The 27794-nt window shown below is 42.4% G+C and overlaps 2 protein-coding genes, 1 long non-coding RNA gene and 1 other non-coding gene across 9 annotated transcripts in view; 3 read left to right on the forward strand and 1 right to left on the reverse strand.

Moving 5' to 3' along the window:
• Positions 1-8211: 8211 nt before the first annotated feature.
• TRNAR-CCU (transfer RNA arginine (anticodon CCU)) lies at positions 8212-8284 on the forward strand. Its single transcript has one exon. It is a non-coding gene; the product is annotated as a tRNA-Arg (tRNA).
• A 411-nt stretch (positions 8285-8695) lies between these two features.
• On the forward strand, positions 8696-12115 carry FMC1 (formation of mitochondrial complex V assembly factor 1 homolog). The gene is made up of 2 exons (XM_037159282.2): positions 8696-8978; positions 11821-12115. Exons 1-2 carry the CDS (start codon positions 8841-8843, stop codon positions 12022-12024), a joined length of 342 nt encoding a protein of 113 aa, XP_037015177.1. The 5' UTR covers positions 8696-8840; the 3' UTR covers positions 12025-12115.
• Positions 12116-18060: 5945 nt separating this feature from the next.
• LOC128626079 (uncharacterized) lies at positions 18061-18473 on the reverse strand. The gene is made up of 2 exons (XR_008389976.1): positions 18323-18473; positions 18061-18223 (listed from the first exon to the last, which is right to left on the reverse strand). It is a non-coding gene; the product is annotated as an uncharacterized LOC128626079 (long non-coding RNA).
• Positions 18474-18609: 136 nt separating this feature from the next.
• LUC7L2 (LUC7 like 2, pre-mRNA splicing factor) overlaps positions 18610-27794 on the forward strand; it is a 66099-nt gene continuing 56914 nt past the window's right edge. Inside the window, exons 1-2 of one of the 6 annotated variants that reach the window (XM_053656600.1) lie at positions 18610-19058; positions 22028-22111. In XM_053656600.1, the coding sequence (XP_053512575.1) occupies positions 22074-22111 (38 nt within the window). In that variant the 5' untranslated portion in view covers positions 18610-19058; positions 22028-22073. The other 5 variants (XM_037159280.2, XM_037159272.2, XM_053656601.1 and 2 more) reach the window with 5 other exon arrangements.

Raw genomic sequence — 27794 nt, forward strand, 5'->3', positions numbered from 1 at the left:
TCATTGGGCGTTCCAACATTTTGCAAGAGTTTATGATCTGACCTCCCACCACGCTAATCTGAGGCTTTTTTTCCTTATGACCGCAAATTAAAATTCAGACTCGAGGCCACCCGAAATCAGAAGATACCCTCACAGCAAGTGGTTTCAGTGCTCTTACCCATTCCTCCTCCTCTGACCTCCCGTTGCTCTGGCTCCCTTCACTCCACTCTCAGCTCAGTCACACTTTGAAAAACGATTTTTGTGTATTTGCTAAAAGTTCATCCAGCACTTGAAGGCATTTTATATATTGAGAGAGATTTCTCTGTACATTTAATCTCCTACAATGTTACAAACAGAAGTCCTGCGTATATTTTGTACAAAAATAATTACATCTATAAATAGATAATACATAAGGATTAATGTGATTAATGTAAAACTAGGATTGGTCATTGATATATAAATATGTAGTAGTTCTATACTAGCTGTGTATTTACACTGTCCAGTTCAGACGTCACTGTCTCATGTCACCCCCACTGAATCAGGTGTCCTGGTGAAGAACAGGAGTTCCATAGAGAGTAGGGGTTGGCAACAGGAATTTGTTTACTAAAACCGGACTCTTTCTGTGTCAGTTTCACCAGAAACCCCAAAGGCTGAGAACAAAACAGTAGGTGCCCTGCCTGTCCACACTCTAAAGGGAGGAGGAGCTAGATCACCTTTGCACCACACGCTAAGAGATTGTGAAACTGGGAAGCACTAGCTCCCTACTGGGGAGGATTAGCTCGGCCGCCACCTGCAGGCTGTACAGGAGCGTGCTGGACGTTTCCCTTCTCCCCAGCAGGAGAGGGTGGGGTGCTCCCTCTGCGCCTCATGCCCAGTGAGGAGGGGGCACTTCCAGAGGACCGTTTGGAGAGCTTGCCACATCTGTGGAGTTTGAGGGACATGGGGACTGGTGGTGTCTGATGCACTCCTCGAGGTCTAAAGACAGACTGTAGGTGGCTAGCTCCTTGAGAAGACAGAAGAGAGAAGGCTGCATCGGCACCACCTTGCATTCTCAGTCTTCCCGAGTTCCTGTGGCCCTGACGTGCTTTCCAGAAAGGGAGCCAGGCTTGGCCAGTCTAAGAAGGAATCCAGCCGAGGGGACACCTAAAGGAAAGAAACGAACTCAGTGGAGGGGAGGCTGCTGGACACTACGGGGTTGGGGCGGAAATCTAAGTGACTAGACAAGGCGTGGCCTACAAGGGAACAACAGGGGAGCTGTCCTCAGGGATGGAGACACTCTGGAGAACTCTCAAGGAAGTGCCAGGAGAAAAGCAGCAGCGTGGGAATCTGCGCCTCCCAGAGGACACAAACGCAGTTTGCAATGCTGTGGATCAAGTAAGACCTTTTCTATTCCTTCCCATGCTGTAACAGGACAGCAGCGAGCAAGTGGGGACAAGGTAGTGCATGAGGCATAGAACGGACACTGACCATGAACCCTATTCTCAGATTTCCAGGCTGGAGGAAGGGAGAAGTTTGAAATTAACTGACATTCAAAGTTCTGATAGGATACTGGATGGGACTTGCTGACACCTAGACGAAGAGACTTTTTAAAATGTTGATGATGATGATGATAACCCTTTGTTATCTAAGAGAGGCTGGAAAAGCTATCAGTTTCACCCAGACATAAGAACAAATGGTGAGGCCCCGTGAGAAAACAAAGTTGCTCTTCGAGGCTTGTTGCACAAGCAGGCTGCATGTGAGGAGCAGATAGAGCAGAGCAGGGAGCTGGAGAGGTTGGCTGTGCCCTGCAGCCCTCAGTGCCCACTTTCCATCCCCTGGCTGCCAGCCTCGGCGACAACAGGGAGAAGTTTATGTAATACAGACTGGAATTGTTTAAAACCAAAGAAAAAAGGCTAATTGTCCTGCTATTTCCTGGAAAAGCTGTGTGAACCACCCACGCTTTCATGCTGGAGAGAAAGAACCCCAGGAGGTTTGCAAGCTGCTGTGGTGGGAGGAATGAAGTGCCCGCTGCTTGCATCCAGCAGGTCCAGCCTGCTTGTTAATGGTCACATTGACTCCAAGTCTTTTAATGCACTGCAGTTCATATGCTACAGGATGTCACCAACAAGGTTAATTTGATTAAAAGACCTTTTAGTAGAATTTACTATGTAATGGGAAGTACCCGTGAAAGTGCTGTAAACCATACAGATGGAGGGAATTTTGCTGCAAAGTATTTACAAGCGTTGTCAAACTTAAAAATTAATTACCTGTTTTTCTACTACAAAGCAGGCAAGTTTCTCGTTTTATGGTGAGGCTATCGGGACCATGCAGCTGTGCAATCTAAAGCCTGCTTTTTGGCAGCCAACATTCATTCCCACATCCTTTGTGCTACTTTCTGTGTTACAGGAGCTAGAATTATGGAAACTACATTTCCCCAAATGCCTTTGCCTTCAAGGTGATTGCTTTCTGCCAGTGTATTCCTGCGAGATTTCGTAGGTGGGAAGAAAAAGTGGCATTACTTTTTCTCTGGCAGCATCTAGCAAAGTGGGTAGGGCAAGGTGGACTGAAAATTCTGCTTTGCCTCCTAGCAAGTGGTCTTTTATCAGCCCCCATTTCGGTACCCCGGCGGGGCAGCTCTGATCAGCAATGGAGGTTCCCTGCATTTTTCTGATCTGGGTAACAGCAGCAGCCTGCTGATACTCTGGACTTCCAAACATGAATGGCAATGGCCCCCAACTCCTGCGGTCCTTCTGCCAGTGCCCCGAGCACCTTGATGCCCTGCACGTGATTACCTTTTGCTGCAAAGGCCTACGGGGGTTTCTGGGGGTTTCTCTTTCCGACTGAGCCCTGATGGGTACAGCTGCCCAGCTGGTATTTTGAAAGAAATGGACGTACTTAATGGGTCCCTTTAAGTTGAAAGTAATTTTTAAAATTTGTAAGTGAGGCATGAACTGCCTTTTTAAAAGAAGCTTATGTGATGAAGAAAATTGCAAATGGATGTTCAGAAATACTACGTTGTGGTTTTGTTGCCCAAAATAAAGTGTTAAACTGAGATTTTCAAAATGATGAAACACTGAATTACATTGTTTTCAATCAAATAAACAGTAATGATCTTTCTTTACTGGGAGAAATTAGGATTTTTTTTTACTGTTAATAAAAATATTTTCAAAATATTGCGTATTTCACTTTTAAAGCATTCTTATTTCTATTTTGTGTATGTTTTAAATGTACATATTGTATTAATTCAGTAGTACATGTACATGACTTAAAAATAAACACAGCCTGGCTGGTGTAGCTCAGTGGATTGAGAGCGGGCTGCGAACCAAAGGATCACTGGTTCGATTCCCAGTCAGGGCACATGCCTGGGTTGTGGACCAGGTCCCCAGTGGGGGCCACATGAGAGGCAACCACACATTGATGTTTCTGTCCCTTTCTTTCTCCCTCCCTTCCCCTCTAAAAATAAATAAATAAAAATAAACACAGCCCTGGCTGGTGTAGCTCAGTGGGTCCTACTGTGAATACACACAGACAAGGTCAGGCATCACTGCTGTAGGACATGCCCCCGTAGCACCGGCTGACGGTGAGGAGTGCCTACGGATGTGTACTCTCTCACCCTCTGACTAGTTCTGGCTCTTTCCCACCAGACTTCACCCCGCAGGCCCATGTGCACGGCGAGGTGGTTTGTCACTGCTGTAGTTGCAGAGTGGAGACTGGACACCATGGAGTCTGTTCCAACATTTCACTGGGTATAGAGAGCTTGTCCCCACACAACTCTCTTACCTTCAGAGTGCCTGAAGGACAGAACGATGGTGGCCTCACAGCAGCTGGGGAGCAGGAATGGGGCCGTCCTACCCAACCCATCCAGTGTGGATGCACACTGCCCCAGCCAGCACTTGAACGTGCATCTGCTGAAGGTGCCCTCACGTCATTTGGGTCTCTGCTCAAATGTCCTGTCGTCAGTAAGGACTCCCTGGAGACATGATAAAGCAGCAGGTCCCAATTCCCTGCCCCCAGCTTGCTTTTTCTCCATAGCACTTAATCACCATTTGACAAATGTTTTACTTGTTTCATTGTCCACCTTTCTAGAATGGACGCTTCATGAGTGTAGGAAGTTTTACTATTTTTCTGTTCCTGGCATCTTGAAAAGTGTCTGACTCATAGCAGATCAATTGAAATTCACTGAATGATAAAATACTTGCTTTGCCAGCCTCCCTTGCCTATTACATGGGAACATGACCCTGGCCATGCTAATTAGAAGTACTTGCCCCAGAACACGACTCTTAGGTGATGACTTAATCCATTCTGGCACAACTGGAAGGAGAAGCCAGCTCTGGGCAGTGTCCTGGAACAGCAGCCTTGGTGTCGGTGTCCAGGCCTTGTCCAGTGTCACTGTGTCAGCCTTGCAAGCTGTAGTGACTGCCTGGTGATGCTTTCACTGAAGCATATCTGGGGCAGGACTGGGAGTGAGGTGCTTGGCTGTATAGTTTACAAGCCTGATCTCTAGTCTTACCAGGGAATTCTGAGCATCACTCAGCATTTTTTAAATTAAAATTCCTTTTCTGGCCCTGGCTGGTGTGGCTCAATGGATTTAGTGCCAGCCTGGGAGCCGAAAGGTTGCTGGTTTGGTTTGAGGTCAGGGCACGTGTTTGGGTTGCAGGCCAGGTCCCCAGTCGAGGGTGTGTGAGAGGCAACTAATTAATATGTGTATCTCTCCCACGTGTTTCCCTCTTCCTCCCTCCCTTCCCCTTTCTCTAAAAGCAAATAAATAAAATCTTTTTAAAAATTCCTTTACTGCTATAAAACTTTGTCTTTAAATAGGCTTTGAGCATGTTCTTTCTCCCTAGAACACACCCACACCTTTCCCCCTTTCTTTTTCCTAAGCTCCAATGGCCCTTCTTTAGCCTCTGTAACTCATTTCCTGAGCCCATGCAGCCCACCTGACTCACCTTTTCTACCTTGAGATTTTCGAAATAAACTTTCTCTTACAATTGGGGGGGGGGGGAGAGCTTTGAGCCAGGTTGTATGGGGTCAAAGAGCAGCTCTCCACTGAGCAGCTGGCTGAACCATGAAACTACTCCGAGAGCCTTCCCACATTTGTTTTACTTGTCAGTTTATTGGGGTGACACTGGTTGACAAAATTATAGTTTTCAGGTGCTCAATTCTACAACACATCGCCTGTACACTGCCCTGTGTGTTCACCACCCCCAGTTTTTGTGAGTTGGTAAAATCAGAGTGCTACCTCCTAGGATTGTGGTCCAGGTCAAATGAGACACTACCTGTGAAACCCCCTGTGACTTGGCTTGCACACTTGCAAACCTCGGTTATATAAGGCTAGCAGAAGTGTTTTTGACCAAGTGTTATTTCTACCTGGCTGCTAACATTTAAACTTACAGCATTTCAAAAAGCATTCTGGATTTACAGCTTCTCTCAAAAAATCAAAAGCTCACCCTGGCCAGCGTGGTTCAGTGGATTGAGCACCGGCCCACAAAAATGAAAGGTCTGCGGTTCAGTTCCCTGTGAGGACCCATGCCTGGGTTGCAGGCCAGGTCCCCAGTTGGGCGCATGTGAGAGGCAGCCAGTGAGCGTTTTCCTCCCTCTCCCCTTCATCTCCTTTATCTGAAAATAAAATCTTTGAAAAAATCCAAAGCTCTGGGACTACACTCCTGCTGTGCAACGAGATAGCTTCTTTAGAGGAAGGGGGGGCCCACCTGGCCTGATTCATTCATGTGTTACCTGCCTGGTCTCTGCTGTAGGGACCAAACTCAAGTTTGTAGCCCTGCACCAGGAATTGAAAGATTCCCTAAAGCTGCAAAATTTAAGTTTGGCTAAACTGTCTCTAAGAAACTTCAAGCTGATTCGGTTTTTGATTGCTGCATAGTAATTCCAAAAGTTAAATTATTCCTAAACAAGTCCTTTTATTACCTTCAATGTTTTTTTGGATAAAATCAACTGGTTTTAGCTGAGCAGTTCTCCACTCCACATGATGATGACTAAGACAGCAGTTCTTTGGGGGTGGCAGTGGACTGGGACATTCAACATGGTTCACTCAGCCTTGGCTGGTGTGGCTCAGAGGATTGAGTGCCAGCCTGTGGACTAAAAGGTCAGGGCACATTCCATGTGTTGAGGGCCAGGTCCCCAGTTGGGGGCATGCAAGAGGCAACCTATCGATGTATCTCTATCTAGCACATTGATGTTTCTTTTTTCTCCCTCCCTTCCCCTCTCTCTAAGGTACATAAAATTTAAAAAGCAACAAAAAAAGACGGTTCACCCCTGGGGAGGGTAATTTGTGCTGTCAGCTGAGGGCTCAGGTGGGAGGTTTCCATAGTCCTCCAAGTGGCTTGAGGTAGCTAGGTAAGTGCCTTTGACAGCATGGTAACTAGATAAGAAGTAGGAAGCGAAATTTGCCAATTTAAGTCCTGGCATTCCATACAAGTCTCAGAATGCTACATTCTTTTGGTCAAAGTTAGTCACAAGGCCGGCTGAGACTCAAAATGGGGAGGGGTGGCTGGGCAGGAAAATAAGCGTCTCCTCTTAATATAAGGAGCAACATATATGTATACATATGATATATATTAGAAGACTTTTCAGGGGGCAGCATATCAATGGAGATCAGTGGCTACATACAGCCAGTATTTTATGATTATCTATTTACCTTGATGTAAGAAAGGCTTAGGGTGGAAGAAAAGCCTCTTGGCAGCTCAATTAAAAAAAAATACTCAAAATTACTTCTTATTGCCTCTTACCACAACACATCAACAGTTATTGAAGACCTACTGCCTATAAATTCTCCTACTTACTCAGGGCTGGTTTAAATTACTACATTTTATTTCTAACACATTTTTATCGAGGAAAAACTGATAGCATTCTTCCTAACCCCTTCTGCATATTTGCCTTTAAAAATCAAATACTTGTAAAAAATACTTGAACTAAAAAAAAATCAGGTACTTAGAAATTACAGGTTGACAATATGAAAACAGGGAAAGATTCATTCACATTAAGTCATACTAGTTTCCTCTTTGGCTCATTCTGGAAGTGTCAGGATTCCTGCCACAATATGAAAGGTTTCATAAAGCCTGCCACAGCTAAAGCTAGTGGGCCCTGATAGGGGATCTAGGAAAGACCTCTTAGAGGGGGAATTCCTGAGTCTGAGCAGTTGCTTCTTGGCAAATGTGGAAAATGACACAGTTGAGACACTGGTAACCGCTGCAAAAGGTAAAAATTATACATATACTCTAAATATCGAAATATACACGTTCTCTAAATATCTAGAGAAGCCCAGAGGAGGTGAAGTGAACCACAACGGCCTAGAAAAGTGTCTGACCTAGACCTCCCAAGGAAACTTGCAGCCCAAAAGGTAAATAGAGGTATTAATACAAACGGTTTTCAGGCAGAAAGGGTTAACAAGTGTGGGAAGGAAGACAATGAGAGAAGTTCAGATAGCCGAAGGACAGGGTGAGAGGAAACAGAACATTGAGCGTTGAAGGTTGAAATAAGGGTCAACTTAGGGTCCAATACTCTGAACTTTATATTACGGGCACTGGAAAACACCTTCGAGACGGTCATCCGGGGTTAAGATGGCTGAATCTTAAAGAAGTGACTTATCCAAGCTATACACTTAGGTACAGAACCAGAAAACAACTCCTAATCGTTTCCAACTAGCTAATTCCTAATGCACTAATTCCCTGTTGTCTCAAGTTTATTACTGAACCGCCGATTCAGAAGACGAGGTTCACGTTTCCACCTCACCACCGGCTTTGCGGAAATGGCTTCAGCCTTTCAACCGGAAGCAGAAAATGACCGCTGCGAACGCCCCCTAACGGTGGGCTAAAATCAAAGTAAGTCCGAAAGGCTGCAACCCCGGAAGGGACCGGCTGTTTCCGGTGAAAAACCGGACCGAGCAGAGTCCCAGAAGGACGAGTCTTGGAGATTCGGCCAGCTTGCCCAGCGTGCTCGGCTCCGCGACGACGCAAGCCTGCTTCTGCGCAGGCGCGAGGACAATCACGCTGGCAAATGCGTGTGCAAAACAGTGCGCGCGCCCGTTCTCGGTTCGGCGCCACGGTGCTGTTCCAGGGTGAAGCGTTTGGAGTTGTAACGCAGCCTTTTGTTCTCTTAACTACAACTCCCAGCATGCTTCGTCTTTCATATTGGTACTAGGTGTGGTGTCCCAGGATAGGTTAAGACATAACCTTGGTTAAAATGACGTACGAAAGAGGAAAAAGTTGAATACATTACCGAAGGAGGCCGTTCACAGAAGCCCCAGTGGCCTAATGGATAAGGCATTGGCCTCCTAAGCCAGGGATTGTGGGTTCGAGTCCCATCTGGGGTGAATGAAGTTTTTTCTTCTCAAAAAATAATTGTAACGACTTACCAACTTAATTTTACTTAAAAAAAAAAAAAAGCAAAGTGTACGTGTGGCTTTCCTGGTGTTAGGTTACAATTTACGACCATCAGCACACTCCACTCTCTCCCTCTGATTTTTGAAGTCAACACGTTGAATTTTGTTATCCCCTCTAAAAATAATATATTTTCGGCGTGTTGTTTCAGATCGATTCCCGCCAGCCTTCCATTACGCGAGGTCATCAGCTAATGGCATCTTAAATGCAACTGGCAAGGATTTTTCCCTCGCCTGGCTTGTTTTTTAATTTACCTCGTCGGTAACACTCGGCTTCCCTTTGCTTTTCCCTTAACTCCTTAGGGACCTGCTCGGCGTTTGATTAATAAGGCTCCGCAGAGAAGGGAAGTGAGACTCTCCACTGTTTTGCAATCGAGGAGGGGAGCCGTTAGTGTGGGTCCGACCGTACCATTGAGCGGCTGGGCTTGGGGGTGAGGCAGTGAGAGGGGCGTAAGGGCGCCGTAGGGCACCAGGCTCGGAGCACTGGGAAATGGCGGCGCTCGGGTCTCCGGCGCGCACTTTACGAGGCCTTCTACGGGAGTTGCGCTACCTGAGCGCGGCCACTGGTCGACCCTATCGCGACACCGCGGCTTATCGGTATCTCGTGAAGGCTTTCCGGGCAAATCGGGTACGGAAGCCTCTGTCCGGGATGGGAGGGAAAGTAGGGAATGGGCAGGCGAAGACAGCACCGGGCCAGACGCCCGCACGTCTAGGGCCGACCCTCCCACCCGGCCCGATTCTGGCCAAAAAACTCCCAGGCCTTCCCTAGGTCCACGCACAGCCTTAGCCCACGGGCTGACCTAGCGCGCGCAGTGGAGTGCTGTCGCCCGGGGGTGGAGCCGTTTCCGAGGATTTCATTGGCTGGCTTTTGCACAAACCGGGGGGGGGGGAGTCGAAGAGGGAAATAAGGATATACAGGTGGAAAAGGTGTATGTACCTGGGTGGACGAGTGTAGGGCCACCACCCACGGGATCTACCCACTCTTCTCAGTGGCAATTTTTGAGGTAGAAAGAACTAATAATGCGTGGAATACAGGGTGCTTCCTGAAGAACAGAAACTGTTTCACTTGCATTCTACCCCCCACACCACTTTAAAAAATGGTGCCTTGTAGAGCGGAACCAGAAACTTGTAATGATGTTGTACTGTCAGTTACGACATTAACTTGATATACGACATTAAGGGTTTTTTTTCCTTATGTAGCTGACAGAAATATTTGGGAAGCCATCCTTGAGAAATTCCTTTGTGAAATCCACATGCCATATCCCCCTTAGGCAAGAGCAGCAGAAGATAGTTTCATTTTTTAACGGGCAGCTGAGACAGGGACAGCGACCCTTTAAGCAACATGTATAACAACTCAAAACTAGGTTGCCCAGTTCCCATAGGAGTCTTCATCAATGACTGCCTTTGAAGTTAGGTGTCTAACTTGAGAGAGGTTGCAACGTATCTCAGAAATAATACACTGGAGAGTCATCTTGGGCTCTACAGAAGAAAACTTATGGTTGTTTGAACAATGTAGGAAAAGGGGGAACTATCAACATAAATGTTGAATTTCTGAGCCATGGAAGTTAAAATACAAAATATTAGAACTAAAATTCAGATAAGTGTTAGAAGGCGACAATGTTAGGGACTTCTAGGAACTTGGCTAAAAACGAATTAAGTGCACAAGGATCCTGCCTTATGTTTACAGTCTGCCTGAGGATCATCCTTCTGACCAAGCACTTAGAATAAGTAAGTGCTCAGGCAGTATACAACAGGGATTCCTAGTATACAGAAGGGGTAGGCTTTCAGAAGGTAATTCATTAAGTAAGGACTTAAGGATAAATTGGAGTTAGCAAGCAAATGGGGACTGGAAAAATGAGGTCTAAAAGCTGCACAACTGCAAGTCTGGAGGTGAGAACTGGCAGCTAAGAATGGCTCAAGCTTAGGGTGTGCTTGCTGAAGTGGAGACAGATGAGGTAGGTGGTAGACAGGTCATTCTAAGATTTTTAAGATGACATGTTTATAGTTGTTCCTTGTGGAAGCATTATTACCATCTTTCGGAGAGGCTTGGTAATGGCTGTAAAACTCTTTGGCAATAAATCACAATTTTGTGCTATAAATTCCAGAAACGCTGCTTTGCGGAAAGTGCATAAGGATATGGGGAATGGTCTATTTCCTGCTGGCTCAGAGCTAACGCACTAGACATCCAGGCCCATTTTGTCTATTCTTTCCCTAGGCTGATGGAGCTCCACTGGGGAGAAACCTCCCGTTTCTCCTTAGGGAAAGCACAGCTTTCTATTTCCTTTTATCTTTTGATTTTTTTTTACTATGTTATATTCCTGATTGACCCTTCTCTCCAGACTCCTCATGATTCAGGCCTAGCTAAATCAAGAACAGTATTCTCTTGTGCTACACTAATGTAGAACTCCTGTTTCAGATCCTATCAATTTAGGTTTACATACCTAGTGGATATTACCCTTTGTTGATGTTTGACATTGGTGTTGACATTTATTTATAAATGTTTAATTATAAATAGTTAAATTAATTAAAGCAGATGAATTCTATTTTTGAGCAGCAAGTGGCATTTTCACATAATGTGATCTGCAGGTCTTAAACCACACTTTCTGATTTTCAGATTCTAACCCTAGATATTTAAGTAAAGAAAGGTGGTTCTGTAGGCAGCAGTGCCAGATTAATCCGCACTGGACAAGGCCCCTTAAGTCACTGAGGCTATGCACACATCTCCATCTCAGCCTCCCCATCCCTTTCTCACAGCCACAGAACACGAAACTGGTCAAGTGAAGGATAGTGGGCTAACTTCCTTCATCTGGAAATTAATTATGAGGAAGACAAAACCGACTTTAAAGTCACTGAGGACTTCAGAATGCCTCTGAAGTTTCCATCTGGTGGCGGTCATCAGGATCCAGATTTTCCAGATAGATATGAACACTGTGAGAGTAAGAGTGACATGAATATATGCATATGACTTTTAGATGTAAAAACTTCATTTGGTTATTATTGAGGACAAAGCTATTGTTTTAGACAAAATACGTTTTAAATTTTCAGTGACATGAAAGGCATATGCCACATCAAGCAGAGTCCGCAGTCATATGAGCAGCAGCCCTTTATTTGAAGGGAAGAAAATTCTCCATTTGTGAGGTGACCTTAATGATCCCACCTCTGTCATTAACAACCACCCAGCCTCCCTGGGCTTTAGTTCCCTCATTTGTGAGATGAGAGAGTTGAAACTGGATGACTTCTTTCCAGTATTAAAACGTGTGCTCATTCAATGAAATACCTCAGTGGAACTTTGTAAAACTTGTTAACTAGAGGTCAGCTTTCCTAATTACCAACAATTACAGAGCTCCTCTAGATATGTATTAAGTGTACACATATACACGTTTCTATTTCCTTTTCAATTTTATTTCTGTAGAATGTTGATTAAGTCTTACTTTGTGGCCTCTCGCTGGGCTGCCTTTGTACTTCTCCAGGTCACCAGTGAGAAGCTGTGCAGGGCCCAACATGAGCTTCATTTCCAAGCTGCCACCTACCTCTGCCTCCTGCGCAGCGTCCGTGAACACGTGGCCCTCCATCAGGAGTTTCATGGCAAGGGTGAGCGCTCAGTGGAGGAGTCGGCTGGCTTGGTGGGTCTCAAGTTGCCCCAGCAGCCCGGAGGGAAGGGCTGGGAGCCATGACAATGGAGAAATTCCTCGGATGCTGCCTTCATACAAGAATTTAATTATTTCTATTATTATGTATTTATCATTAAATTTTTTTTAAAGTTCAGGGATTTTCTCTCATTTTGTTGGCCAAGTGTTTCTTGAGGTTTCATCTTTACTCTCAGTGAATTGATTGAACTTCTTACAGGAGGCTGATTGATGTTCTGGATTTACCTTTAAAACTCTTTATTAGTATTTTTCTTTTAAAGTAATACAAGCCTATTGGTAAGGAATTCAAATGGTATAGACATAAAAGCTCTCTTTTCTTTTTTAAAGATTTTATTTCTTTTTAGAGAGAGTAGAAGGGAGGGAGAAGAGGGAGAGAAACATCTATTGGCTGCTTCTTGTACATGCCTAACCCACAACTCAGGCAAGTGCCCTGAACCGGAATTGAAAGCTGGGTGACACCCAACCAACTGAGCCACCACTGGTCAGGGCAAAGCCCGCTTTTCCTTCCCTTTGTCTCTCCCCACCCCCATTCCCATTCCCAGGTGGTACCTATTACTGATAGTTTGGTGTGCATCTTTCCAAATACTTCCTATACATATACAGACATACAATTATACATATATACTTTATTAGAAGTATATGAATATCCTGGTAGCAAACAGGTGGCACAGTCAAATAGGGTTACTGAGGAGAGTTAATGAGATGCATAAAGATGTTGCCTGAACTCAGATCAACAAGATGGGCTAACAACAGTGGATGTTATTGTGGGGTGGGCAAAAGTAGGTTAGTAATAAATAATAGTAATTTAAATAAATAAAACAAAAATAAACTTCCATGAACTCATAACTGTAAACCCACTTTTGCCTACCCCTGTATTACTTCCTTGACCTGACAGAGGTGACTGTTCTGTGTAAGATCATGGACACCACTCAACTTCAGGCCTCAGGGAGGACGACCTGGGAGAGGGAGGAGGAAAACACTGACTTCTCTCTTCTGCCTTCTAATTAAACTAGTCTCCTAAATGGCCCCCTTGTTCCTAACATCCTGAATTCCTCAAAAATTTTTTCTATAAACTAACAACAGTTCTTTATCTGTGTCCTTTGTGGTATATGTCAGAGTCTTCTGGCATTATGATTATAGGCATGTCTTACGTAACTCCTTTTTCCTGGACCATCTGGACCATATGGTTCTTAAGAGTAAGAATCACGTCATTCATTTTTGTTGTCTCGAAAGCACTTGCTACAGTGACTTAAACACAGCATTATTCAATCGTTGTTTCGAGTGCATGGCTCAGTTCTGCTCATTAGAAGTAGTATGATCTGAACAGAACTATTTATAAAGCACTGCACCATCTCTTCTAAATTAACATAAAAATAATAGTATTAAGAGGTCAAACAACACATTCAATTAAACAGATCAAAAACTAGAAATGTGCCCTGGCTGGTGTAGCTCAGTGGATTGAGTGCAGGCCTGCAAACTACAGGATCGCAGTTCAATTCCCAGTCAGGGCACATCCCTGCGTTGCAGGCCGGTTCCCAGCAGGGGACTCACCATGAGAGGCAACCACACATTGATATTTCTCTCCTTCCCCCCTTCCCTTCCTCTCTAAAGATAAATAAAGTATTAAAAGAAAAACTAGAAATGTTATTTTTCTTTTTAATCCTCACTTGAGGTGACCCTTTAGTTCACAGCCTGTGCTCAATCCACTGAGCCACATCAGCCAGGGCTGTTTATAGACTTTAGAGAGAGAGGAAGTAAATTGAGTTAGAGGGAGAAACATCATTGTAAGATAGAAACTGTTAAGTTGCCTTTCAAATGTATCCCCACAGGAGATCGAACCCACAACTTAGGTATGTGCCTTTACCGGGAATTGAACCCACAACCTTTTTTTTTGGTGTATGGGACAAGGCTCCAATCACCTGGCCAAGGCAAAACTATAAATGTTTAACATACTTCTCTTCCCCATTCTGTTTCATTGACATGGTTTTGGGTTGGCCAAAAAATGTTTTTTTCTGTAAAATAAAAGACACATTTTCCATTTTCACAAATAAGTTTATTAATTTGGGTATTTTGAGTATGATGGCTATCTCCTGCTATTGGCTTCTAGTGGGTAGAGGCCAAAGGTGCTGCTCAACACCTTCCAATGCCTAAGACAGTGCCACAGCGAGGAATTATTTGGCTAAAATGTCAATAGTACCAAGAAACCTCGCAAACCACTTCTGACACATTTGATCAGTCACAGCACCTCTATAATACTGTACAAATCTTTTTTTTACATTTCAGTTGCCTTTCTACCTTTCTTGAAATATTAAAGAATATGTCAAAAATGTTGCATATTTTCTTCCAGCTTCAATATTAAAATGGCTACACAAAATTTCACCAATTTTGATGTTTTTTAAAAATTCTGGTATGACAGCTGTCATAACAGAATCTAACAAAACTCTTTTGAATGAAGTTAAAGACAACTAAGCGTTACTTAGAGCCACTGCAAAACAAAACAAAACAAAGAACTCTGGCCAACCCAATATATCACCCAAACATGTTTTGCTAAAAAGAAGGAAGCAAAAGGATTAGGATGGGATGATATTTTCATTTTTTTGTTGTTACAATATTATATATGCAATAAATAACATTTTATAGAAAGCAAATGGAGACAGAACTGCCTGACAAGTTAAGAAATATTTATTATGGCGCTGGCTGGTATGGTTCAGTGGATTGAGCACCAGCCTGTGAACCAAGAGGTCGCCAGTTTGATGTCCAGTCAGGCACATGCCTACATTGTGGGTCAGGTCCCCAGTTGGGGGTGAGAGGCAACTGATCCATGTATCTCTCCCATGTTGATCTTTCTCTCTCTCTTTTTCTCCCTTGCCCTCCCTCTGAAAGTAAATAAATAAAACCTGAAAAAAAATATTTATTACAGGTTTGAACTCATGTAGACCTAGGTTTTAATCCCACCTTATAATTTACCAGCTGTATAACCTTGGGCAGGTTAGTTGACTTGGGTGTGTTCCCTCTTCCGTACAATGGAAATGCCAACCAGGTGGCTGTAATCAATGAGAATAATGTGTACATAAAACATTTGCACAGTACATAACAAATGCCTGACACAAAGAACATCTTTTCATCTTTTTACTGCACTCATTCTTTTATCATGAACCCTCCTCTAAGCCCTATTGCCACCAGTCTTCCTGGAGTATAGACCAGTTATTTCTTGTGGTTTAAAAAATCTGTTTAGACCATTTTTGTCCCTCTGATGTAATCAATCTGTACCTTTTATCAAGAGTTAGCTGAACTCAGTGTTAGAAAGAGAAAGAATTGTTTCTGGTACATGAACTGTATTAGTAATAATCTTTCTATGCTAAGAACGTCCCAGAATTAGGGAATCCTGCCATTTTGGCACTGTGTTAACTTACTCTATTTTTTTATATGGTACCTGCTTTATTATATTCTTTGACTTTGCTCTCTCCTACCTTTTCTCCTTTACTTTCAACTGCTTCCTCTCACTGAATTCTATTAGAATTTACAATATATTTAAAATAACTCAAGACTCTTCCAAGCACAATAAATAAACATACACCCAGCCCAGACCAGGGTGGCTTGGTTAGGCGTCCTTCCACAAAGTGAAGGGTTGCTGGTTGGATTACCGGTAGGGGCAAAAGCCTGCGTGGTGGGTTCAGTTCCCAGTTGGGACACATTCAAGAGGTAACTGATCCATGTCTCTCTCTCACATGGATATTTCCCTCTCTCCCTCTCTATAAAAAGAAAGTCTTTTTAAAAGAACCCACACCCAGATACATCACAGTAAATTTCAGAAATTCAAAGGCAAAAAGAACAAAATTGGAAAGCAGCCAAAATCTTCAAAGGAATGAGAGACTGAGAACTGACTTCTTAGGGGCAATGGAAGGTAAAAGGCAGCAGGAAAGATACAATCCATGTGCCAAAAGAAAGTAACTTCCAGTTGAGAATTCTATATCCAATAAAAATGTTCATGTGGAATTAAGAAAGCCAAAATAAAGATCTTTTCAGATCAACAAAAGTGTGAGAGGTCTTGGTCAGGTAGCTCAGTTGGTTAGAGCATCGTCCCAATATGCCAAAGTTGCAGGTTCAGTCCCTGGTCAGGGGACATACAAGAATCAACCAATGAATGCATAACTAAGTGGAACAACAGACTGATGTTTCTCTCTGTCTCTTCTCTATCGAAGTACTAACCAGGCCCGACCCTGCTTAGCTTCCGATATCAGAAGAGACTGGGCGCATTCGGGGTGGTATGGCTGTAGACTTTCTAAAATCAATAAATAAAAGTAAAATGGGAGAGTTCCTCACTAACAGGCAAGCACAAAAGCAAACAAGCAGGGTAGGCAAACTTCTATAAAGAGCCAGATAGTAAATATTTTAGTCTTGCAGGCCATATGGTATGGTATCTGTCACAACCACTCTGCTGTTGTAGCGCAAAATAAACCATAGACAATAGCAAATGAATGAGCCTGGCAGTATTCCAATGAAACTATTCACAGAAATAGGTAGCAGGCTAGATTTGGCCTGTGGACTGCAGGCTGCTGACTCCTGTCCTAAAGTTTAAACTTTGGACAGAAGAGAAATGATCCCAGATGAAAAGGCAGAGATTCCAGAAGGAATGAAGAGCAAAGAAAGTGGTAAATAAACATTGATTACATGAAACTTGGTTTTTATAAAAATCCTAGAACTAAAACACATTACAAGAGCCTATAACAAGAAGTTAAATGGAGTTGGTTTCCTAGGTTCCCTGTGTTATTTCTTGGGAGGACATGAGAGGTACTGATGAAATTAGACTTTGATACATTAAAGATGCCTGTTATAACTTCTAGGCTAACCATTAAAAGAGTAAAAATGGAATAAAACTTCCAAACTACCAGAAGGGTAAATAATGGAATGATCAAAAGGCAAGCAAGAGCCCTGGCTGGTGTAGCTCAGTGGATTGAGCGGGCCTGCGAACCAAAGGATCACGGTTTGATTCCCAGTCAGGGCACATACCTGGGTTGCTGGCCAGTTCCCAGCAGGGGATGCACGGGAAGCAACGATACATTGATATTTCTCTCCCTCTCTCTTTCCCTTCCCCTCTAAAGATAAATAGACAAAACTTTAAACCCAAACAAATAACTAAAATGACATGAATATAAAAGATTAAATATTTCAATTAAAAGACAGTGAATATCAGACTATTTAAAAAAACAAAAACTAAATTCTGTTTATAAGAGATGTAAGCAACCAGAAAGGTAAAAGACAAGATTAAGACTAAAATCTCTTCACTAACATAATTTTTCAACACTTCAGCGTTTTTTCCCTCTTATGGATATTATGTACATATATAATAGTACATCCCTTTGGGACACATTAATTTGAACATTTTTCTTTTATTGTACGTAATTTTCAAAGGATGACATTCCTAGTATTTGGAGTTTGAATTTTAATTGAATAACTGAGTGGAAAAGCTATCTTGTCAGTTACCAAAGGCAATGTGATTCCCATTTTGTGTGTGTGTGTGTGTGTGCCCAATATGCATTTAAAAAGATCCAGGGTCAGTGATTGCTATTTCATGTTAACTTTGTGTTGATCGTGCTAATAAAGTTTAAGTTCCAATGCGATGTATATAAAATTTTAATGAAACAAAAATTAAGTTTATAAAAAGCAATTAAAGCATTGGGGCAAGGCTTTGGGCTAGACGTTTTCTGTTAGCTCACTTAGGCCTCACAAGAGTGCTATATGGTTTCTATTTACATTAAACGTGAAGTTAAGAAATAAATTGCTCAAGGTCCCCCTATGGATTTTGAATCCAGGGTGATGGCAAGCTATGAACACAGGCATTTTCCCGTTGCTGATGATTCAATGAAAAGAAAGGCCTTATCCTTCAAATTTCTTAAGCAGGAAAAAATTCTCTGCAAGATCATCACCTCTCCTTTCTTAGAATACTGTTTAACCTCCGCAGTTCCTAATTCAGACCAACAGCTTCCTGCTGTTATTACAAATAATAATGATATTGACCCGAAATGGGTTATATCTCCTGTTTCCTACTGTATCAATTCCAGGTGTTATTCATTGAATTTTATTTATCCTCGTTCGGGGAGCTTAAGGCCTCTAAGTACATGAAGGAAAACGAACCAGATAGATGTCGGATCCCCACGGCTCCTTTTGTAAAGGGTCGGGCAGCAGTTAAGAAAAGGGTTGTGTCTGCGCAACTAATGGCGGGCTCCTGAAAACGAGTTAATTGGTCGGTAAATATTGGTTAGGAATACGCCCATAACTATTATGACTGCTGACAGTCGAACCGACCCACAAGGTCTCTACTCACTTTATACTTGGGCTAACCCTCTGGTACATTTACTGATTCGGGCCTGGGTCACTAGCCCACGGTGCCGCGGAGCCGTACCCGATTTGTTAGCCCGGAGCGTGAGGTTTGGCGCCCAAGGCGGATGCCGCTCTGGATTCATGGGAGGACCAAAGTCTCGCGATAACCGAGGGGAAGAGGTAGGAGAGCTCGCGTGCACGCGCACGAGAGCCGTTAGGGTGGGACCCTTCCTGGGCGGGGCGGACTGAGCGGGCGGAGCAAGTACAGTTGGACGGCAGTTGGTGGAGCCCCCGCAGAAAACGACTGAGCGCGAGCAGCGTGCGCGCTCACGTCGCAGCGACGGCGGTGGCGAGCGGCGTCAGAGCCTGGAGGGGGGGGTTGACGGCTGCTGGCGGGTGACTAATATCGCTTCTGTCCCAGGAATCCGACCGAGCTTGAGGGAGCGAGGGTCGTTTTCGGGGGCTGCTGCCTTCCGGGTACGCGTCGTCGTCAGGAGCGCAGCCCGGACTCTTCTGTAAACCCTACGGCTCCTTTCCCGCACGCCTTCAGGCGGAGGCGGCAGCGGCAACCGAGACAGCGTCTCACCTTCCCCCAGCCCTTTCCCTTGTCCCCCATTGCCCAAAAGGGCCTAGTCTGCGCCCCACCCCCGCCTGTCTGCCCGCCCGCTACGCCGCAGCCATGTCGGCGCAGGCCCAGATGCGCGCGATGTTGGACCAGTTGATGGGCACCTCCCGGGACGGTAAGTCTCTTCCAGTGCCCTGGGGGTGGGGGAGGGGATGGAGAAGGGGCTCTGTGGGCGCACCTGGGCTTGCGTGTGTGACTGAGTAAGGGGCTCCCAGATTGGTAACACGAGGTCCCGGCTCCAGTCCCATCCAATCAGGGCTGGGCAGGCGGGCCAGGGGGGCGGTGTCCGAGCGGATTGGCGGGATCTGCTGCCAATGGTGTTAGGCGGGGCCTGGAAGCCGAAAGGAGAGTTTGAGCGTTCAGTGTTGACTTGGCTGGGACAGAAGAGCCCATGTCTGTCTTGCGTAGTCCGGCGGCCCGTTTTGTGGTCTAATTAGGTACCTGCGGACCGCTAGACCCTCCGCTCCCTTGATCTCCTTAACCCAGAGCTTTAGGATCATTCCTCGACGCCGCCCTCCAGAGCATCCAGAGAGAACTGCTCCCACCCCATCCCCTCTACCTGGGTCCGGAGGAAACCTTTTACTATCAACTCGGTTCCAGAAATGCACATTCTACCCCAACAGAAACAACCATTCTTAAGAAAAAATCTGACCCAAACCATGGTTTCTTGAGTGGGTGTGTTTGGCCCCATTTTGTGGGGGAAAAAATGTTAGGTCCTGTTTTTCCCGAGACCTCCATTTTGTTAGACAATTTAATAGAGGCTTTGTTCAGTAAATATTGACAAATCTTGCATGTGCCCCAAATAGAGCCATTTTGAAAATGTGATGCCCAGTGAAGTAGAATTGAGAGAAACGATTCTTTTAGGTACTTAGGTTAGAATTTGTATAGAAAACCACTAATTGCTGGATATTTTTTTTGTTACAAAGAGAGTTTTTAAATAAAAGATGAAATGCTGTTGCTTTTTTGTCGCTGGTAATTAGTAATGTACTCTTTGAAATTCAGCTCAAGTCCATGCTACTTTGGAGGAAAGGTCTAGTTCAATACTTTCTTAAAACCAAAATAAAAACACTTGTTTATTTTTGTATGTTGCTTGTATAGGCGAATAGTTCTTAGCCATTGGAAAATTGCTTTTTTTCTTAACAAGTTATTTAAATTGCTTGATGTAAGAGAAAAGACGCAGCCTTAAATTTTTAAGTCGCTTTTATAATTTCTTGAATGCTTTGCAGCAAAATATATTAATACATTTTAAAAAACTTACTGAATCCAAATATTTTTTGGCATTGCATATTTAGAATGGCTTTTCAATGTACACAGTTCAGTTTTAGTAAAAACCCATATTGGGAACTTTTCCTTGTAGAACACACAAGTAGGTGTAGATGGCGAGTCTACTTGTGCTTGTGCAGACCTGAGGGGAAGATTGGAAAGGCAATGAATTTTATTTGTGTAGTAAATCCTTGAAAGGTAACAGTTTGAAATGCCACTAGAGAAACTTACCCATTATTACTTTTCACTTTTAGATAAGATTGGTCATTATACATCTGCAGCATGTCTTAACATTATTACTCCTTTTTCATTGTGAAGACGCAATCGTGAAGGGGTTTAGTCTAGGATTTTAGCTGATAGAATAATCTTTGGAATAAAATTACAGAAATTGCTTAAAATTCATGTATTTAAATCCTAGTTAGATACCGTTTTTGGTACCTTCTGTGTGGATTGAATTTCCTGATTTTATAGGGAGGGTAGTTGGATCAAAGTATGCTACAATCACCTGAAAAATTTCTGAACTAGGTAGCTAATCTAGTATTGCAAAGCTAAACCAAATATACAGATATATATATACATATATATATATATATATTCCTGTGTATGTAGTCAACAGAAACATGGATTTTTAAAAATCCATTCTGTTTTATATACAAATAAATTTATATTTTTTTGTGTCTGTTACTGGATTATTTATGTATTTATTTTGCCTCCAGACAAAGAGGATTTACCAGTGAATTCATGTTTAAGAGTCCACAATATTATTTAGTCGAAATGACTGGATGTTCACTGCTGTGTTGGGCTAGAAGAAACATACTACTTTCAAGGAAAAGAATTGAATTTTTTTTTTTTAGATACGTAACTTCTTCTATGTGTACAAGATAATAATCAGACCATTCTTTTCCTTCTTACCAGATACCAGATAGTTAAGTGAGTTTACATATTTCATTTTATGATTGAGGACTTTTACATAATTAAGATTGTTCTTTATTAGCTTACAGTCAACTTCAAGTTACTCAGGGATAGGGGAACATAGGTACTTCCTCAATAACACCATGTGATTTGAAACCATATAATGGGAAGCTTTGTATTGGACACAGGAACAGCTTACAGGGACTGCTGTTGGTTGTGTTTGGCACTAGGTGGAATTGGGGATTCGAGAGGTGAGAGGGATATGGAAAAGGTAGGTAGGAGGTATTTAAGGCAGTTTTGTCCAATTAAAAAAAAAACTTTAATTCTGGGAGACTAACTAAAGCAATCACTGTCTTCTGGTAGTGGGCTCAAGGTGGTAATAACCCCTCAACCTTAGTGTCCTATCTTTGAGGGGATATGAAGTGGCACAGGAGGCCCAGGGCAGTGGGAAAACCTGACTCCTTCGGCTCCCCAAAATCAGAGTTTCTAATTAGTTACCTTTTAAACTCCTTGGAGATTTAAGTCTGTTAAATGTACTTTATTTTGACTTACTTAAATCAGTTAACCATTTAGATCATCTGAACCACTGAAATTCTCAGGAATAGGAGTTCTAGTGGCAGGCAACTGAAAGGTAACTTTTCATTTTTTTTTATTGAGACTATTGCAGTTGTCCCCATTCTCCCCCTACCCCTTTGCCCCTTCTTGGACAGGTAATTTTTTTTCCACTGGGTGCTTTCAGAAGGACAGTCCTGGGTGAGTGGTGTCAGTGTGGGGGGCTTTGGACAATCAGAGGGCAGCATGATGGCGCTGGGAGGCTGGGCAGGGGGATGACTATGAGGTGGGAGAGGAATGTATAAGGGAGGTGGGAGGGCCAAAGACAAACTTTGCCTTCTTTGCAATTTTGCCTAGGGCCCTGGTGGTGGCAACCGCCTGTGTGCCACTGAAAATCGTGCCGATGCCTGGCATACTGCATAAATGGAAGCAGGGTACCGCGTGAGTTGAAACATTGGTCACACTATATAAAGTTTGTATATGTGAATCAGTGTAACTCATACCCATGTAACTGGGGGTCTGACTGTATTTGGATTTTTCTGATAAGGCGTCATGGGCTAAGGAAAAGAACACTGGGCTGAGACTCAGGAGACCTGGTTTCTAGCCCCAGCTGTACCTCTAATTGTAACCTTGGGTAAGTCACTTAACCTTTTTTGCCTCAAGTTAAATCTATAATTTGTTAAATGGGAGAAACCAAACAAGTTCCTATGTTATACTCCAAAAATCTTGGAAAAACAATATTTAAAATTTGTAGAAGGGAGGAACGATAGTAGGTACAAATCAGTATCATTTTATCTGAAGTGTAAGATATGTTAAATTTTACAAATAAGTGTCTTTGTTTTAGGTGTTAGAATTAAAAGAAGAGAGAGGGATAATTTGTTTTCCCTAAACTATTCCATTTGAAAGCAGGGAGCAGGAAGGCAGCCCCGGGGAAACTCAGGCAGCAGTTGGGGCTTGTCTGTGTGACACTGGGAGGAACCCAGTGCCCCCACACAGACCATGGCCATTTGCACCGAGCTGAGTTCATTGTGAGAATGTCCCTTCGCTAAAGCCCTTTTGCCAACAAATAACAATTTGTTGGTTATGATTAAGTCTCTGGTGTTGATTCCAGATAGGCCTGGCAGGATGCAGGGGTAGGAGGAATTAAACAAAATCGAGGGTGTGAATTTAGATTACATTCTTTGTTTAGAAATTGGGAAAGTTACAGAAAGTAGTTTTGAGGATTCCATACTTATTAGTTGCTATAACCTTTAAATGGGTTCAGAGACCCTCTATGAAAGGCTAAAATAGCCCAGGAATGAAAATCAGCCCTCAAAAATAACCAGTAAACCAATAAAATGTAGCATATAGAATAGAATTTTATAGCATCATTACTTGTCCATTATGGTTAAGGGAGTGTTTGGGACAAGATAAAGCTTACAGATAATGTTAGCTGTTTTTTGATAGTCATCTTCCTAAACATGGTATTATATTTCCTCAGTTAATATAGAATCTTAATCAGAATTTAATATTTTTTGTTGATTGGTTATATTGTTCAGCGGTTGTAGTTTATGGGATGTAAACTTAAAAGGATACTTGTCCTAGGAGCTACCAAGGACAATACAGTTCAGAAAATCATTTACTTGTGTCTGATATAAGTCAGCGATACATAACTATTGAACCTGTAGGACAGTGACATCCATGCCTTTCTGCAAAATGAATTATTTAATCAGAGATTGAAGTAGTATCTTCAGTGTTTTCTCTTCATAAAATTAGCTTTACTGTAATCTGTGTTCCTTGGCTTGTCATCAACATTGACAGCATTTCCTTTTAATTTTTTTCATTAACATAATGAACCATATTTATTTCTTGGTCAGTTGTAAGCCATTCTGTTATTCCACTTGAACTGTTCATTTTAAGTGAAGGAGGCATAGCCTTTAATATACAAGCACACTTTTTTTTTTTTTAATAATGGGTATTTCTTACTCTAGAGCTTATACATTCATTAATAGTGTGAGAAATTTTAGCCAACATAAGATTGAACAGTAGCTAAACATAAGAAGGTTAAAGTTTTAGTAAATATTTGAATTAATCAGAGGTTCAGGCATAGCAAAATACTGTAAGCTTTATTGACACCCACATATTTTATCCATTAAAAAACTATTAACTCATTTTGCCTTTTGAACTCTGAATGATATTTGTATCTATAGAACAGCCCAGAAAACAATAATAGTATCATATCATATAATCCTCCATTGTTGTTGGATTCTTTACAGTTGTTGAGCTCCCCTGGAAAAAGCCTTATAATTTTGAGACATTCTTTTACTTCAGTTAAAAAAATTAAAATTAGGAAAAAATAATTTTGTTTATCAATGCATAATCTCTATAAGCAGCAAATAGATGCTTAGATTTGGGTTGGGTGAAATGTAAGTGTGAAGGGTGGTGAAGCTGCATGTGCAAAATAGCTAACAGGAATTCAGGGGCAAGTAGGTATCATGGATCAGGGTTGAGTGATCAGTGCCAGACGTTTTGTACAAGCATTAGAGCTTGAAGTGGCTAAGGGTTCACACAGTCAATCAGTGGGGTTGCAGAGATAGGCAGATGCTCCTCAAGAATGGAATTCCAGAAAGGTGCTTGAAGTGGACTGAATCCTAAAAGCCCAGGGCTGTTATATACTAACTGCTATTAGTGTAGAAGAAGCATAAGTGATTCTACTACTCAACTTAGTCTACTAAGAAACTGTAGACTGAGAAGATGAAAAAAGTTGGGGTGATTTGCTGGAGAAAGTATAAGGGATTGAGGGAGAGGGGGTAAATTTCTGAGAGGAGTCTTATGGATTCGTTCCCTGCAGAAAAGTCATTCTGTTCTTTTTTGGTTTAAAGTCTCAGGCACCAGCAGCAGTAGGGTAGAAGTTGGAAGACGAGGCCAAAATAGATGAGCTTGTCAAGTTTGTAAGGTTACTGAAAAAATAAAAAATAAAATTAGAGAAAAGTAGTTGTAAGAGAAAAGTAGTTTGTAAAAACTCTGAAATTGGCTCCAGTTTTAGTGTTTTCGTTTTAGCTGAGTAACTTATGACTTTGAAAAGTCAAAGCCATCAGAACATAACATGTAGCTCAGTCAACTGAATGTTATATTTTGCTGTTGAACATGGGCTAGAGAAGAGAGGCTGTATATTTTTTTCCAATAAAAAACTTCCACTCTCTAGATATTGATCCATACATTCTAATTTAGTTGTGAACTGTCTGCAATGATGTTTGACTTAGGTGATTCGACATGAAAAGAATTCAACCAGTTGCCCTTGCTGAATCTTTTATGATTCCTGAATGCATGGTAAATTGGTTTTTTTTGTTTGTTTGTTTTTATCTTCTTGAGACCTCAGGTTTCTGCAGACCTGTTTTCTCTTTCAGAGTTAAATTTTCCAAAGCTTTGCCTTTCAGTAGAACAGGTTGGATATCTATGCTATGTCTAGCTGTTCAGCTGCTTCTGTATTCTGTCCAAGTATTAGTTTATACTTGAGGGTATGTTTTAGATCAAGGCTGGCACAATGGCCCACCTTTTTGTAAGTAAAATTATATTGGGATATAGCCATGCCTATTTGTGTACATAGTGTCTGTGGCCGCTTTGCCTTGCAGCAGCAGCAGAGTTGAGAAGTTACAACAGACAGTGATTGGCAAGCTTAAAATTTTTGTTACCTGACTCTTTAAGAAAAAACTTTGTTGATTACTGTTCTAATCAGTGGTTCTCAGTGTGATCCATCAGACCAGCAATCTTAACATTACCCAGGAACTTGTTGAAAGCAAATTCTTGTACTTGGCCCAGGCCTACAGAAATTCTGGGGGTGAGGCCCGCAATCTGTGTTTAAGAAGCCTTTCACTTGACTGCTACACATTAGAAGTTTGAGCCTTAGCTGGTGTGGCTCAGTGTTTTGAGTGCTGGCCTGTGAACCAGAAGGTTGCCAGTTCAATTCCCAGTCAGGGCTCATGCCTGGGTTGCTGGCCAGGTCCCCAGTTGGGGACATGCAAGAAACACTGGACCAGTGTATCTCTCCCACACTGATATTTCTCTTCCTCTTTCTTCCTCCCTTCCCCTCTCTCTAAAAGTAAACTAAAGAAAAAACTTTTAAAAAGTTTCAGAAACCTTGTTCTAGAATAACATTTCTCAAATGTTTACATATAGCTTTACTATTTTTAAGCCTGTTTTTCCACCTCACTTTCTTAAGATAATTAAAGAATTTAATGTCCTCAGAAAAATAAATACAATGAAAACTACATGATGTTACAGCAGATAACTAGGCTCTGTTGTCACTTACTCTGTGCTAAAAATTAGAACTTGTTTGTTGTATTAAACACAGACTGAGTGCCAGTGGGAGGGTTTTTTCCTTGATTTATTCATAATAAATAATCACCACTAAGTGAGTGGTGTTTAAAACGTCACGTTAGTGAAATCAAGTAACACCTAAGATCATCCTATGGACAAATCTCATACTTGAAAAATACTGTCTGGTCATTTATGTGGAAAGAAAGTTGCTTGAACTGTATATACCAAAGCTCCTAAGTAGAAATGACTGGCCAGCAGTACACACCGGTGTGTGAGAGGGAGAAGTGGAGGAGGCCCCAAGGGTCCATCTAGACTTCTCCAGAGAAATTTGCTCAACTGACTTCTCACCTCTCCGTTAGTCTTTTGGTGTGGTGGGTGGTTAGCAGTTCTGGAGGATTTCACCAACCTCGCATAGGAAGACTGTGAAAAGGTGCCTTGTTATGGGAAAAACTGCTTATCAAAAATGACTAGACTAGAGACTGGGGTGGGGGAGTGGTTGTGATTTTACATTATGGACAGGGAATACATGCTTACTAGGGGAACAGCTAGTCCACCTCAGATTCTAGGAAACGTGTATTTTGAGAGGTTTCTGTGTTAGAGTTCGATTTGCCTCTTGGTATCACAGGGAATACTTCCCCAGGCATGATCTTCTGTATATTTATTGGCCGACGTGCTGTAGGGGATTGTAATTGCTCATAGGAATAGAATCTTACTTTCAGGAACATTCCCATCTTGCTGAGTTGCTTTAGTTATTGATTCCTTTTCTTTCCTGAGAGATTACGGACATACTTGTTTCTGTTGTCTTTCGACTCTGCAATAAAGTAGTGACATAGGTCTCTAAATCCTAGAGGGACTAACAGTCTAGCGGGGAGTGAAGAATTTACTCAGGAAGCAATGAATTCTGTGATACTGATTGTAGGTGTCCAATTTTGGAAATAAGGGTGTTTAAAAAAATACAAAGACAATCAGATACCTCTAAAAATGAACAAATGTTATTTTGTGTGTTTTCCCCTATACAGTGTAGGGGACTGTGTAGGGAAACATGAGGGACCATTTGTAGTACTTAATTTGAGGAACATATTTGGTGTATATTCAACACATTGCTTCTGCCATGTTGTTTCAGTAGTTGTAAGGCTCAGTCTCCTTCATAGTAATCTTTTTTTTTTTTTCCATTTTAACTTCATTGAGTTGTCTGTCTTTTGATATTTTCATTTCTTTTCCTTTTTTATTTCTTTTCATCATTGGTTTTAGATTAGGGGAGATTCTGCTTAGCTTTTATAGCTGTCATCAACCAATGAGAAATTGCCTTTTTAACAGATAAATCAGCCAGTTGCTTTTTCTTTGGCTCTTTTCAGCTATTTCTTCATAGCCAGAAATAGCTTTCACTACTAATTTTGTGTAGAGAAAAGTTCTGTGAGATAGAAGGCACCAAGTATCCATAGTAGGAGTGTTGCTAAATCAGAATTGCAGCTCTGCAAGTATCAATATAAATTTAACAGGCTGCAGCTTTGGCTTTTTAAATCCTTACCTGAGGGCAATTTTTTTTCATTGATCTTTGGAGACTAGAAGGGAGAGAGAGAGAAACAGTGATGTGAGAGAGAAACATTGACTGGTTGCCTCCTATATGCGCCCAGACTGGGGATCCAACCACAACCCAGGTATGTGCCTTGACTGGAAATCGAAGCCACAACTTTTACGTTATGGGACAATGCTCTGACCATCTGAGCCACACTGGCCAGGGCAGGCTGCAGCTCTTTAATGACTCACTTTATGGCATATGTCCATAAAACACATTCTGTATAATCCACTTCTAGAACTTAACTTTTAG

The sequence above is a fragment of the Artibeus jamaicensis genome, unplaced genomic scaffold (genome assembly GCF_021234435.1).
Source record: "Artibeus jamaicensis isolate MK-2021 breed Jamaican fruit bat unplaced genomic scaffold, CSHL_Jam_final scaffold_2172, whole genome shotgun sequence".
NCBI classification, from domain to species: Eukaryota; Metazoa; Chordata; class Mammalia; order Chiroptera; family Phyllostomidae; genus Artibeus; species Artibeus jamaicensis.

What these genes read in the sequence shown, in the direction of transcription:
- FMC1 (XM_037159282.2), top strand. Translation starts at nt 8,841, where the DNA reads ATGGCGGCGCTCGGGTCTCCGGCGCGCACTTTACGAGGCCTTCTACGG. An exon ending in AGGCTTTCCGGGCAAATCGG is followed by an intron (nt 8,979 to 11,820) that starts GTACGGAAGCCT and finishes GTACTTCTCCAG; the next exon opens with GTCACCAGTGAGAAGCTGTG.